The sequence below is a fragment of the Pristiophorus japonicus genome, chromosome 3 (genome assembly GCF_044704955.1).
Source record: "Pristiophorus japonicus isolate sPriJap1 chromosome 3, sPriJap1.hap1, whole genome shotgun sequence".
Lineage (NCBI taxonomy): Eukaryota > Metazoa > Chordata > Chondrichthyes > Pristiophoridae > Pristiophorus > Pristiophorus japonicus.
Window position 1 is genome coordinate 243394581 of NC_091979.1, and position 15580 is coordinate 243410160.

The window sequence follows — 15580 nt, forward strand, 5'->3', positions numbered from 1 at the left end:
CACTGGCCTTTGGGACATCCTCCGCTCTCCCATTCCCTCCACACCAGCATCAGTGGTAGAACCTTCTCTTTGGCAAGTGGGCTGGTAGAAGATTAAGACATAGTAGGTCTCGCTTGCTAGCACTTACAACATTTCTGAGGCATTCTAATTTATACTAGTTGTTAAAGCACCTACAAGGTGGGTTGGGTTTACTCAGGCCTTCCTAAATTAACTATGCAGCAAGCAGAGGCTGAAATGACCTCGATCTTTCAAAGATTTAGTTCCTTTATAAATGAGCTACAGATCTCCGACTGGCAAGGACAAATACAGGCTGGAATCTGGAAATACATACATCTTTGAATCAGAAAACTCTTGGCACAGGGTTGTGTTGATTTACAGCACGAGAAGTTACAGAGCCAAAGTCAGAGGCGAGATTAGAAAGAAAGAATTGCAAACAATGTTGGTTAGGGAACTTTTCCTGTTCATTTTGCTTTAATGTACTAGTTTGTAAAGGTGGTCACTTTTATCATTAGTATCTTCACTGCTTTACTTTCCCAAAAAATTATTTGTTTTCAAATCAATAAGAAAATGGAGGTAAAAATTAATGATTTATTCGAAGATACTTTGGTCCGAGGAGGCCAGTCAGCCCCATCATACCCGTGCTGATGCTAACTCCCCCTCACAAGGGTTCGCCTATTGCAAGGGTGTTAAAATGGGGCACATGATCCCCAAGCATTGGCAAACCCATCTTCGAAGTCCAGGCAACTCACTCCTACTTACACTTAATGGGGCTGAAATTCAAACTTCGACTGTGGCGTAAAACAACCAATGGCTTTATACAGCAAGCCTGATGTGTCAGCTGTGGCTCAGTGGGTAGCACTCGTGCCTCTGAGTCAGAAGGTTGTGGGTTCAAGTCCCGCACCAGAGACATCAGCACAAAACTCTAGGCTGACACTCCCAGTGCAGTGCTGAGGGAGTGCTGCACTGTTGGAGGTGCCGTCTTTCTGATGAGACGTTAAACCGAGGTCCCATCTGCTCTCTCAGATGGATGTAAAAGATCCCATGGCACTATTTGGAAGAAGAACAGGGGAGTATCCCCGGTGTCCTGGAGCCAATATTTATCCCTCAGTCAATGAAACAAAAACTGACTATCTGGTCATTATCACATTGCTGTTTGTGGGAGCTTGCTGTGCACAAATTGGCTGCCACATTTCCCACATTACAACAGTGATTACACTCCAAAAGTACTTCATTGGCTGTGAAGCGCTTTGAGACGTCTGGTGGTCACGAAAGGCGCTATATAAATGCAAGTTCTTTCTTTTTTTTATCATCCTTTCCAATGAGGTCAGTGAGGAAATCTGACGGTGGTACAGCAGGCCGCTGGATCCACTCCCACCCGTGTTGCACCTCCGTCAAAGTTGAATTTCACACCCATTATTTCGTATTTGTCGGTTTGTTCTGTGGCAAAAGAGCCAGAGGGGAAATGAGGAGAAATTATTTTTCCATATCAAGTTGTGATCTAGAGCGCACCGCCTGAAAGGGCGGTGGAAGCAGATTTAGTCGTAACTTTCAAAAGGGAAATTGGATAAATACTGGAAAAGGAAAAAAATTGCAGAGCTATGGGGAAAGAGCAGGGGAAGTGGGACTAATTGGAGAACTCTTTCAAAGAGCTGGCACAGGCATGATGGGCTGAATGGCCTGCTACTCTGTTGCATGATTTATGATATTTTTATTATTCATTCACAGAATGTGGGCGTCACTAGCAAGGCCAGCATTTATTGCCCATCCCTAACTGCTGTTGCTGTTTGATTGCATGGAGCAATATTTCTAATCTCTCCTTCACACTTTTAGTATTAAATACTGAGGTCATGGCCTCTTATTGTTGATTCACTGACCAGTGGAAATAATCTTCCATCACCGCCCCTCTGAAACTCTCTCTCAAACAGTGCCGTTAGGTCTCATTTAATCATCACTGCTCCATTGAACACAGTCTTGGGCTTCAGTTGATGTTCATAGATATTAGCAGGATAGATCGCTGACCTGCTACCCGCCCGTTATCCATTGCAACGATACTCCACAAGCATTTCCAAGGGCATGAAGTGGAGTGTTTAATTGATTGAGAAGGTTGGTTAAGGTTGGAGGGAGAATACAGATATCACACAAGAACCGGCTCACCGCACAACACAAATGCAGCAGTTTCAACAGATAAATCTACGAGGGGCTTCTCTGAAGTGAAAGTAGAAGCGGTTTTACATTTATGCATCAGCACCAGCTTTTAGGATCCGATTTTTTGGAGTTATTTCCATGAACCCTCCCTGTAGGTCCTGGGGCTGGATTTTCCCGTCCTTTGCGCTCGGGGTTTTGCCCCGGAGCGGTGTGAAAGGCGGCGGCGAGGTCTCCAGCGCTCCGCCGCGATCCTCTGGTCGGGTTTTGCGGTGGCGCTGAGCGGCACCGCCGGGAAGAGCTGAGCCGGGTGTACAACGCCTCTGGTTGCGACACCGGCGCAAGTTTTGCCCGACCCGTCTGCCCGCAATGACCGCCTGGGAAATCAGAGCCGGCGGCAGAGAGGAGGGTAAAGGACTCCAAAAGTAGGTGTGAGTGGTTTCTGTTTACACTTTGTGTGCAATTTGTGTTGCGGTGGCATGGGCAATGTTTTGGGAATGTTTTTGTGGGGTTTTTATTTTTAAGTGTCGTTTCCCCCTCCCTCCCCCGCCCACCAGTAAGTCTCTTGGAGCGCTCCTGATCCGGCACTTTAGCTCGGGGGTTTCCCATTCTTACGCCGAGAGAGGTGTACGCAGGGCCCAGCTGCCCAAACTAACCAACTAAGACGCAAACTATTCCCGGCTGCTAACTTTCTCGCCTCGCCTCCGCTATTGTCCCAAAAACAGAAAAATCCAGCCCTTAATGTTTAAGATTTATCCCGCAACCAACATCGTTAAAACAGATTGACAACAATAACAACTTGCATTTATATAGCACCTTTAACCTAGTGAAACGTAACAAGGCGCTTCGCAGGAGTAATACGAGAAAAATAAATTGACACCGAGCCGCCTAAGGAGAAATTAGGGCAGGTGACCAAAAGCTTGGTCAAAGAGGTAGGTTTAAGGAGCATCCTAAAAGGAGGAAAGAGAGGCGGAGAGGTTTAGGCAGAGAGTTCCAGAGCTTGGGGCCTAGGCAACAGAAGGCACGGCCACCAATGGTTGGGTGATTATAATCAGGGATTCTCAAGAGGTCAGAATTAGAGGAGTGCAGATATCGTGGGAGGTTGTGGGGCTGGAGGAGATTACAGAGATAGGGAGGGGCGAGGCCATGGAGGGATTTGAAAACAAGGATGAGAATTTTGAAATCGAGGCGTTGCTTAACCAGGGGATCTGGTCATCATCACATTGCTGTTTGTGAGAGCTTGCTGTGCGCAAATTGGCTGCCGCGTTTCCCACATTATAACTGCAAAAGTACTTCATTGGCTGTGAAGCGCTTTGGGACGTACCGAGGTCGTGAATGATGCTATACAAATGCAGGTTCGTTCTTCCTTTATTGGTGATCGGATTAGGAATTTTCCCACGCTATACAGTTTAGCAACGGCTGGATAAACTCACTGAGCCATCGGATCGCGATGTACCCGCTGACCAAATCCTGCGACAGTACCTGTAAAACTGCAGCATGAAGCCAGTGATGGCCATACCACCAGGGACCTGAAACGACATTCGCCCGATTAAGTTCATCCTATCTCCGGTGTCGGGGTGGAATGCAGAGTCGTAGAGCTTCTTGGCGTAGTGCAACTGCTCCACCGTCGTTCCTGGGAGCAGAGTGCCAGCTCTGGAAAACAAAACCACGCAAACAATGCACGTCAGCAAATTCCCACTTTCTTTCAGATTTGCCTCTCTTCCGGTGCCTTGGTGAGTCAATGGCCTGGATTTTCGGCTTTGCTGATTTCGGGGCAGTAATGGCGGGCAATGCGGTAAAGTTTGCGCCTGGGAACAGTTTGCGCCTCAGTCAGCAAAATCGGGCAAGTGGGCCCCGAGTGTGGGGCGGAGCGCTAAGGGAGACGTTGTACACCTCTCTCAGGGCGCTAGGCCGGCTGAGCAAGGGAAAATCCCGAGCTAAACAGCCGGCCTGGCAGCACTCTGAGAGAAGCTTGGGGAGAAAAAAAATACCTGAAAAAAACCCACTGAAAACAGTCCCTATACACAGCCCACGCCACCACAACATAAATCGCAATAAAATAAAAAATTTTTAAAATCACACTTACCCGAGATGGACATTACTTATCTCACTGCAACCGCTACAGCTTGGATCGCTCGCTTTCACAGGCGGTCCCACCAGGGGGCGCTACGGAGCGCCACGGGTCGGGCGGGAGTCAGAAATCGAACCGCTGTCAGAACCAGGGGCGTTGCACACCGGCTCGCCTCTCCCAGGCGGTAATGCTCCGCGCCCCGCCGAGACCAGCCCCGAAAACCCCGGCAGGGCGCTGGAAGCTGGCCGCCCGCCAGGAAGAGTTCACCGCCGCCATTGCCGCCCCTCCAGGGTGAAAACGGAGGCGGCAACAAGCCGAAAATCCAACCCAATGTGCGGTGCCGCAGGAGTGGCGGTGGTCCCCGTGATACCCAGAATGGTAACTTCCCAATCGCACAGACAATGTCTGGATACGAGGAAGACGGTGACAACAACAACTTGCATTCACAGGAGTGTAATCAGATAAAAATTGACAGAGCCAAAGAAGGAGACATTAGGAGACAGGCTTGATCGCAAGAAAGTAGGTTTCAAGGAACATCTTAAGGAGGTGGACGGGTTTAGGGAGGGAATTCCAGAGCTTAGGGCCTAGATGCTGAAGGTACGGCAACCAATGGTGGGGTGACGGGAGTGAGGGCTGCACAGGAGGCTAGAGTTGGAGGAAGGCAGAGTTCTCAAAGGTTTGTAGGGGCTCGTCCAAGTTTAGGCTTGCCAGGTTTGATAGATTTTTTTAAAATCCTAATTCTTTGATGGCTCCCCTCTACTCATTCAATTTCCTCCACCCATCACACATTTCACGAGAAACCAGTCCGACAACTTGCTCCCAAGCCTTTGCCGAGGCCGTTCTTCAGGCAGCTGCTGGGATTGTGCAAGTTTTGATCACTGAACATACAAACCCTGTGAGTGATGTAGACCAAGAGTCGACCATCGGAGGGCGTAGCTACGTGGAAAAGCAGAACAAACATGAGCTATTCAAGGGGGATAGAGTATAAAAGCAGAGAAGTCCTGCTACAACTGTAGAGGGTATTAGTGAGGCCACACCTTGAGTACTGCGTACTGTTTTGGTCTCCGTATTTAAGGAAGGATATACTTACATTGGAGGCTGTTCAGAGAAGGTTCACTAGGTTGATTCCGGAGATGAGGGGGTTGACTTATGACGATAGGTTGAGCAGGTTGGGCCTATACACATTGGAGTTCAGAAGAATGAAAGGTGATCCTATTGAAACATGCAAGATAATGAGGGGGCTCAACAAGGTGGATATTTCCACTCATAGGGGAAACTAAAACTAGGGGACATAGAAACATAGAAAATAGATGCAGGAGTAGGCCATTCGGCCCATCGAGCCTGCACCACCATTCAATAAGATCATGGCTGATCATTCACCTCAGTACCCCTTTCCTGCTTTCTCTCCATACCCCTTGATCCCCTTAGCCATAAGGGCCATATCTAACTACCTCTTGAATATATCCAATGAACAGGTATCAACAACTCTCTGCGGTAGGGAATTCCACAGGTTAACAACTCTCTGAGTGAAGAAGTTTCTCCTCATCTCAGTCCTAAATGGCCTACCCCTTATCCTAAGACTGTGTCCCCTGGTTCTGGACTTCCCCAACATCAGGAACATTCTTCCTGTATCTAACTTGTCCAGTCCCGCCAGAATCTTATGTTTCTATGAGATCTCCTCTCATCCTTCTAAACTCCAGTGTATAAAGGCCCAGTTGATCCAGTCTCTCCTCATATGTCAGTCCAGCCATCCTGGGAATCAGTCTGGTGGACCTTCGCTGCACTTCCTCAATAGCAAGAACGTCCTTCCTCAGATTAAGAGACCAAAACTGAACACGATATTCCAGGTGAGGCCTCACCAAGGCCCTGTACAACTGCAGTAAGACCTCCCTGCCCCTATACTCAAATCTCCTAGCTATAAAGGCCAACATACCATTTGCCTTCTTCACTGCCTGCTGTGCCTGCATGCCAACTTTCAATGACTGATGTACCATGACACCCAGGTCTCATTGCACCTCCCCCTTTTCCTAATCTTCCGCCATTCAGATAATATTCTGCCTTCGTGTTTTTGCCCCCAAAGTGGATAACCTCACATTTATCCACATTATACTGCATCTGCCCTGCATTTGCCCACTCACCTAACCTGTCCAAGTCACCCTGCAGCCTCTTAGCATCCTCCTCACAGCTCACACCACCACACAGCTTAGTGTCATCCGCAAACTTGGAGATATTACACTCAATTCCTTCATCTAAATCATTGATGTATATTGTAAATAGCTGGGGTCCCAGCACTGAGCCCTGCGACACCCCACTAGTCACTGCCTGCCATTCTGAAAAGGACCCATTTATCCCGACTCTCTGCTTCCTGTCTGCCAACCAGTTCTCTATCCCCCGATGTCAGTACATTACCCCCAATACCATGTGCTTTAATTTTGAACACTAATCTCTTGTGTGGGACCTTGTCAAAAGCCTTTTGAAAGTCCAAATACACCACATCCACTGGTTCTCCCTTGTCCACTTTACTAGTTACATCCTCAAAAAATTCTAGAAGACTTGTCAAGCATGATTTCCCTTTCATAAATCCATGCTGACTTGGACCGATCCTGTCACTGCTTTCCAAATGCGCTGCTATTTCATCTTTAATAATTGATTCCAACATTTTCCCCACCACTGATGTCAGGCTAAACGGTCTATAATTACCCGTTTTCTTTCTCCCTCCTTTTTTAAAAAGTGGGATTACATTAACTACTCTCTAGTCCATAGGAACTGATCCAAAGTCGATAAGACTGTTGGAAAATGATCAGCAATGCATCCACTATTTCTAGGGCCACTTCCTTAAGTACTCTGGGATGCAGACCAACAGGCCCCGGGGATTTATCGGTCTTCAATCCCATCAATTTCCCTAAGACAATTTCATACCTATTAAGGATTTCCTTCAGTTCCTCCTTCTCACTAGACCCTCGGTCCCCTAGTATTTCCGGAAGGTTATTTGTGTCTTCCTTTGTGAAGACAGAACCAAAGTACTTGTTCAACTGGTCTGCCATTTCTTTGATCCCCATTATAAATTCAACTGAATCTGACTGCAAGGGACCTACGTTTATCTTCACTAATCTTTTTCTCTTCACGTATCTATAGAAGCTTTTGCAGTCAGTTTTTATGTTCCCAGCAAGCTTCCTCTCATACTCTAGTTTCTCCCTCCTAATTAGACCCTTTGTCCTCCTCTGCTGAATTCTAAATTTCTCCCAGTCCTCAGGTTTGCTGCTTTTTCTGGCCAATTTATATGTCTCTTCCTTGGATCTAACACTATCATTAATTTCCCTTGTTAGCCATGGTTGAGCCACCTTCCCCGTTTAATTTTACTCGAGACAGGGGTGTACAATTGTTGAAGTTCATCTATGTGATCTTTAAATGTTTGCCATTGCCTATCCACCGTCAACCCTTTAAGTATCATTCGGCAGTCTATTCTAGCCAATTCACGTCTCATACCATTGAAGTTACCTTTCCTTAAGTTCAGGACCCTAGTCTCTGAATTAATTGTATTACTCTCCATCTTAATAAAGAATTCTACCATATTATGGTCACTCTTCCCCAAGGGGCCTCGCACAACAAGATTGCTAATTAGTCCTTTCTCATTGCACATCACCCAGTCTAGGATGGCCAGCCCTCTAGTTGGTTCCTCGACATATTGGTCCAGAAAACCATCCCTAATACACTCCAGGAAATCCTCCTCCACCATATTGCTACCAATTTGGTTAGCCCAATCTATATGTAGATTAAAGTCGCCCACGATAACTCTGTACCTTTATTGCACGCATCCCTAATTTCTTGTTTGATGCTGTCACCAACCTCACTACTACTGTTTGGTGGTCTGTACACAATTCCCATTAGCGTTTTCAGCCCTTTGGTATTCCGTAGCTCTACCCATACCGATTACACATCATTCAAGCTAATGTCCTTCCTTACTATTGCGTTAATTTCCTCTTTAACCAGCAACGCCACCCCACCTCCTTTTCCTTTCTGTCTATCCTTCCTGAATGTTGAATACCCCTGGATGTTGCGTTCCCAACATTGGTCATCCTGGAGCCATGTTTCCATGATGCCAATTATATCATATTCATTAATTGCTGCCTGCGCAGTTAATTCATCCATCTTATTACGAATACTCCTCGCATTGAGGCACAGAGCCTTCAGGCTTGTCTTTTTAACATACTTTGCCCCTTTAGAATTTTGCCGTAATGTGGCCCTTTTTGCTTTTTGCCTTGGGTTTCTCTGCCCTCCACTTTTACTTTTCTTCCTTGTATCTTTTATTTCTGCCCCCATTCTACTTCCCTCTGTTTCCCTGCATAGGTCTCAGAATAAGGGGCTGCCCATTTAAAACTGAGATGAGGAGGAATTTCTGCTCTCAGAGGGTTGTAAATTTGTGGAATTCTCTGCTCCAGAGAGCTGTGGAGGCTGGGTCATAAGGCGGAGATAGACAGATTTTTGAGCTATAAGGGAGTAAAAGGTTCTGGGGAGCAGACAGGAAAGTGGAACTAAGTTGATGATCAGATCAGCCATGATCTTATTGAATGGCGGAGCAGGCTCAAGGGGTCAAATGGCCAACTCCTGCTCCTATTTGTTATGTTCTTATGTTCTTATTCGACCGTGAAAGGGTTCCTCATAGGAGATAAACGGTAAATCTGGAACAATGCTTCAAGTTAAGAAAAGTGGTCAAAGAGGTGTTACTGAAAGTTAACGTGCAGGTACAGCAAGCAATTAAGAAAGCAAATGGTATGCTAGCCTTTATTACAAGAGGATTTGAGTATAAGAGTACAGATATCTTACTGCAATTATATAGGACCCTGGTGAGACCACACCTGGAGTACAGTTTTGGTCTCCTTACCCAAGGAAAGATATACTTGCCATAGAGCTAGTGCAACAAAGGTTCACCAGACTGATTCCTGGGATGGAGGGGACTGTCCTATGAGGAGAGATTGAGTAGACTAGGCTTATAGTCTCTAGAGTTTAGAAGAATGAGAGGTGATCTCATTGAAACATACAATATTCTTACAGGGCTTGACAGGTAGATGCAGGGAGGATGTTTCCCCGGGCTGGGGAGTCTAGAACCAGGGGTCACAATCTCAGAATAAGGGGTCGGCCATTTAGGACTGAGATGAGGAGAAACTTCTTCAATCAGAGGGTGGTGAATCTTTGGAATTCTCTGCCCCAGAGGGCTGTGGAGGCTCAGTCTCTGACTATATTCAAGACTGAGATCGATAGATTTCTGGATATTAAGGGAATCAAGGGATCTGGCGATCGTGGAGGAAAGTGGAGTTGAGGTAAATCAGCCATGATCTCACTGAATGGCGGAGCGGGCTCGAGAGGCCGAATAGCCTACTCCTGCTCCTAATTCTTATGTTCTTATGGTGTATGGCAAACTGAGGACTGGTGTCAGCAAATTCTTCATCTGAAGTGTGAAATGGACTGCTGGGTAGGATAGCGGAGGTAAAAATATATAAATTTGTTAATTCATCAATGGGATGTCGGCGTCGCTGGCAAGGCCAGCATTTATTGCCCATCCCTAATTGCCCTCAAGAAGGTGGTGGTGAACCGCCTTCTTGAAACTATTTGGCTTGCTAGGCCATTTTAGAGAGGCCAATTTAAGAGTCAACCACATTGCTGTTGGTCTGTAGACCACACCAGGTGAGGATGGCAGATTTCCCTCCCTAAAGATTAGTGAACCAGTTGGGTTTTTATGACAATGCGGTCATTTCATGGCCACCATTACTGATACTAGCTTTTTAAAAAAAAATTCTAGATTTATTTAATTGAATTTGAATTTCCCGGCTGCTGTGGTGGGCTTTGAACTCAAGACTACCATTTTTCCTGGTTCTGGAATCCTTGTCTGGTAACATAACCACTAGGCTACTATTCCCACATCATCAGCTGACAAACAGGTGGATGCTGTGATGGGGAATGACAGGTTGCTGCTGGAAGCAAGACAGACCTGCATTTATATAGCACCTTTAACGACCACCGGACGTCTCAAAGTACTTTACAGCCAATGAAGTACTTTTGGAGGGCAGTCACTGTTGTAATATGGGAAACACAGCAGCCAATTTGCTCACAGCAAGCTCCCACAAACAGCAATGTGATAATGACCAGATAATCTGTTTTTTTGTTATGTTGATTGAGGAATAAATATTGGCCCCAGGACACCGTGGTTGTGAAAGGCGCTATAGAAATCCAAGTTTTTCTTTCTTTTAATATTCCTAAAGATCTTGGACATAAAGTCAACATATCTTCAGATCTTGTGTTGCACAATATCTTCAAATACATGCAACTGGAATTCAGCAGGAGGGGCGGTAACCAGAGATCACAGATTTAATTGAATTGGCAAAAGAACCAGATGGGAGATAAGGAGATTTTTTTTTATAAATGCAGCGAGTTATGATCTGGAATGCACTACCTGCAAGGATGGTGGAAGCAGATTCAATATTCACTTTCAGAAGGGAATTGGATACATACTTGAAGGGGAAAATTTTGCAGGGCTACGGGAAAAGGGTAGGGGAGTGGGACTAATTGGATCACTCTTACAAAGAGCCAGCACAGGTATAATGGGCCGAATGGCCTCCTTCTGTGCTGTTTCATTCTATGATGATGTTATACCTGGTCGGGTTTACACCTCTGCACTGTGAGTTACCTTTCTCATGCAGAGAACTGCCAATAAGGGAAGGAGAGTCATTCCCAGGTCAATCTCATCCAGTTGAAAGGTTTTTCCTGAAGCATTAGTCTGCCTTTCCTTCTCCAGATGCTCACCAATCTACTGTGCACTTGCAGCATGTTCAGGTTTTAATATCCTGGGGGGTCACCATTGACCAGAAACTTAACTGGACCAGCCACGTAAATACTGTGGCAACAAGAAAGAACGGGCCAGAGGCTGGGTATTCTGTGGCGAGTGTCTCACCTCCTGACTCTCCAAAGCCTTTCCACCATCTACAAGGCACAATTCAGTCCCATCATCATCATAGGCAGTCCCTCGAAATCGAGGAAGACTTGCTTCCACTCTAAAAGTGAGTTCTCAGGTGACTGAACAATCCAATATGGGAATTACAGTCTCTGTCACAGGTGGGACAGACAGTCGTTGAAGGAAAGGGTGGGTGGGGAGTCTGGTTTGCCGCACGCTCCTTCCGCTGCCTGCGCTTGTTTTCTGCATGCTCTCGGCGATGAGACTCGAGGTGCTCAGCGCTCTCCCGGATGCTCTTCCTCCACTTAGGGCGATCTTTGGCCAGGGAATCCCAGGTGTCAGTGGGGATGTTGCACTTTTATCATTGCGGCTTTGAGGGTGTCCTTGAAACGTTTCCTCTGCCCACCTGGGGCACGCTTGCCATGCAAGAGGCACAAGTCAGGAGTGTGATGGAATACTCTCCACTTGCCTGGATGGTTGCAGCTCCAACAACACTCAGAAGCTCGACACCATCCAGGACAAAGAAGCCTGCTTGATCGGCACCCTATCCACCACTTTAAACATTCCCTCCTTCCACCACCTGCGCACTGTGGCTGCAGTGTGTACCATCTACAGGATGCACTGCAGCAACTCGCCAAGGCTTTTATTCCTAGAATGTTTGAGTGGTGGTCGTTATCTGCTTCTAGTCTTTTATTTCCACCCATATGTACTTATTTCAATGACTGCTACTTATCTGGAGGGATTCAGACATCCCTTTGGCGGAGGTGTTGTCGGTTTTCCATTCTCTGCATCATTATCAAACACTTCTGGTATCTTAACAGTCTACAAATGTGTTTGGTCTTATTGGAATTTACTCTATTTTAGCTTTCTCATTTGTTTTCTGGTACAGCGTGGGAAACGAGTGAGAGACAATATCCCGGAGGATAGGGTAAGCTGGTGAGGTCACAACAATGCAAATAAAGAGCTATGTGATTTTACAACATTTTGCCTCTGAGAGATTTGTGGAAAATAGCTAATGTTGTTCCAATTCCTGAAATACAATCCTGGGAATTGTAGGCTTGTTTACTTGGCATCTGTAGCTTGGAAAATATGAGTCTATCAGGAAAAAGGAATTGGGATAATTCTGTAGATTTACAAAGGATGGTCACTGGGAACACATTTCCTGAATTCCTGTGAGGATGAAACAGTTTGTGGGATGTAATAGATGTTGGATAGCTAGTCTTCCAAAAAGCAATTGATAAGGTACCTTGGATACTGAAGAAGGGCTTGGATGACAGAGTGAGCTGGATGGGCTGAACGGCCTCTTCCTAATCACTTGTTTATTATGTAGCAATAGTCACTGCACTTCATAATAATTCATTCGGCTTTGGAACACAAAAAGGCCTTTCTAAATGCATTTTTCCCCTTACTTTATCTGTATTATCCTGAAACGAATATGATCCTCCCATTAAAATAACAGCTTACAAGAACAGAAATCCAACAACGCCACCTCAGACAAGATGGGTGTAATGTTTTTGCTTTGTGGGTTCTTTGCTTAAGAATTCATAACAACACATTGCTGTTAAGAACTAGTTGGTTTATTAGTAAAAGGTTTAACAATCACAACACATATTACCAGTTCATCCACTAGGCTCACAACCACCTGCCTCATCGTGGATCCCCTGAACCCAATTGGCTGGGGTTTTATTGAGTCTTGTGAACATCACGTGACTGGCTAAGCCACTCCCAACTCAACAGCTCAACAACAAACCTGTGGGCATACTCACAGGGGGGTACATTTCCGTAAGGTAGCCTGTATGCATCACCTACCCAACCACCACTCCTCCATTCCCAAGTATACTGCTGACCAAATACCCTTATCTTCACAGGTGTAACACTAATAATAGGCATAGTTATATGTTATACTTGAGTACAGTAATCTAGGCTGACACTCCCAGTGCAGTGCTGAGGGAGCGCTGCACTGTCGGAGGTGCCCTCTTTCAGATGAGACGTTAAACCGAGGCACTGTCTGCTCTCTCAGGTGAACGTAAAAGATCCCATGGCACTATTTCAAAGAACAGCAGGAGAGTTATCCCCAGTGTCCACGCCAATATTTATCCCTCAATCAACATCACTAGAAGCAACACCAGCAGGATGGTGGGGGGAAGAGGGGGGGGGTGGGTATAAGTGTAAGTATGTGTGTGCGCATGTGCTAGGCCCATGCAGCAGAGAGCCTGGTCTCCAGTCGTCTTGGTTAACCCTTGCCACTGGACCAAGACCTTGCTCCATCAAGCCCGTGTGGTAGCTAGTGTGCAATGGCCACCCCTCGTTAAAATAATTCACACACAGGCATCTTCCACCCTTTAAAATGAAGTTGAGGCCTGGCCCACATTGGTCTCATCAGTCACCTTAGAACTCATTGTAGTGTGGAAGCATGTCATCCTCGACCCCTGGAGACTGCCTCAGAAGAAGAAGATTCTCTATTCGCTGCTCACCGTGCCATTTACATTGGGGGAGACCACACGCAGATCGGGCGATCGCTTTGTGGAACACCGCCATTCAGTCCGCGAGTGTGACCCTGAGCTTCCAGTCACTTGCTATTTTAATTCTCCGTCCCACTCCTACGCTGACCCTTCGGTCCTCAGCCCCCTACACTGTTCCAATAAAGCTCAACGCAAGCTTGAGAAACAGCACCTCATCTTTCGATCAGGCACTTTACAGCCTTCCAGCCTCGACATCAGAGTTCAACATCTTTAGATCATAACCACCGCTCCCAATTTCTCGGCAGGCAATTGGTGGCAATAGCTCTGCTGGTAACATTTGAACCCCCTCTACACCCATCTTTTGTTTCTTTACTTGTCCCATTGCCATCCCCTTTCACCTTGGACCATCATCCCTTTGGTCATTTAATCAGAAGAATGAGGTGTGATCTTACTGAAACATATAAAGATAATGAGAGGGCTCGACAAGGTGGATGCAGAGAGGATATTTCCACTCGTAGGGGAAACTACTAGGGGACATAGTCTCAGAATAAGGGGCTGCCCATTTAAAACTGAGATGAAGAGAAATTTCTTCTCTCAGAGGGTTGTAAATCTGTGGAACTCTCTGCCCCAGAGAGCTGTGGAGGCTGGGTCATTGAATATATTTAAGGCAGAAATAGATAGATTTTTGAGCGATAAGGGAGTAAAGGGTTATGGGGAGCGGGCGGGGAAGTGGAGCAGAGTCCAAGATCAGATCAGACATGATCTTATTGAATGGCGGAGCAGGCTCGAGGGGCCAAATGGCCTACTCCTGCTCCTATTTCTTATGTTCTTATGTAATCGTGCCCTTCACCCTACCACAATTTCCCTTCCTCCATTCTCCCCCTCCCCCCACAACTTTTATTCCTGGCTCTGTACTTGCTTATAATCTGTTAAATCTCTAATTTAAAAAGTTAACTCTGTTTCTCTCTCCACAGACACTGCCTGACCTTCTGAATGTTTCCCAGAATTTTCTGTTTTTATTTCACTGGCTGTTGTAGTGTATTTGCTTCATGGGTTCTTTGCTCTAGAATTCATAGTAACACACTGTTATTAAGAACTAGTTGGTTTATGAACAAAGGTTTTACAATCACACTACATATTACCAGTTCATCCACCAGGCTCACAATTGGATGACCTAGACCCAACTGACTGAGGTTTTATTGAGTCACGAGAACATCACGTGACTGACTAAGCCAGTCACAATGCAACAGCTCTACAACTTTTAAATCAATGCCCCTTTTGTAAAAGGCACTAAAACCCACAAATTAACAATTAAACATTAAAGGGAACCTTTGTCAAATTAAATTAAAACTTTGTTCCCTGTTGAAATGATGCACTCAGTCCCTCCGGCGCCTACCTTTCGCGGAAGGCCGCGAGCGTACCGGTGGACACCGCGTGCTCCATCTCAAGGACACCCTGGCTCGGATGTAACCGCGGAAGAGAGGCAGGCAGTCAGGCTGAACGACCCCCTCGACCGCCCGCTGCCTGGACCGGCTGATGGCACCCTTGGCCATGCCCAGGAGCAGTCCTACAAGGAGGCCCTCGGACCTACCCGCTCTCCTCTGCACAGGGTGCCCAAAGATCAGGAGTGTGGGACTGAAGTGCAACCAGAATTTCAGGAGCAGCCTCTTTAAATAGTTGAACAGGGGCTGCAACCTCGTGCATTCAATAAAAACATGGAACACGAACTCTTCCAGACCGCAGAAATTGCAGGCGGCCTGGCAGCCCATGAAGCGACTTAAAAATTTGTTTCACGGGACTGCTCCGTGCACCACCCTCCAGGCCAAGTCCCCGATAAATAGTGGGAGGACTCCCGCATAGAATGCACTCCATCGGGGACCCCCGCCTCCTCCGGAAGGCAAGATGGTGCGCCACTGCAAGGTCTCTACAACTCTTTTAAAGTAAACAAAACAAACATTA

At 46.4% G+C, this 15580-nt stretch overlaps 1 protein-coding gene across 1 annotated transcript in view; it reads right to left on the bottom strand.

The window, feature by feature from the left end:
• Positions 1-15580, bottom strand: part of sfxn2 (sideroflexin 2) — a 164120-nt gene that overhangs the window by 102718 nt on the left and 45822 nt on the right. Inside the window, exon 4 of the mRNA XM_070876481.1 lies at positions 3625-3795. Within this exon, the coding sequence (XP_070732582.1) occupies positions 3625-3795 (171 nt within the window). The remainder of the gene's footprint in view (positions 1-3624; positions 3796-15580) is intronic.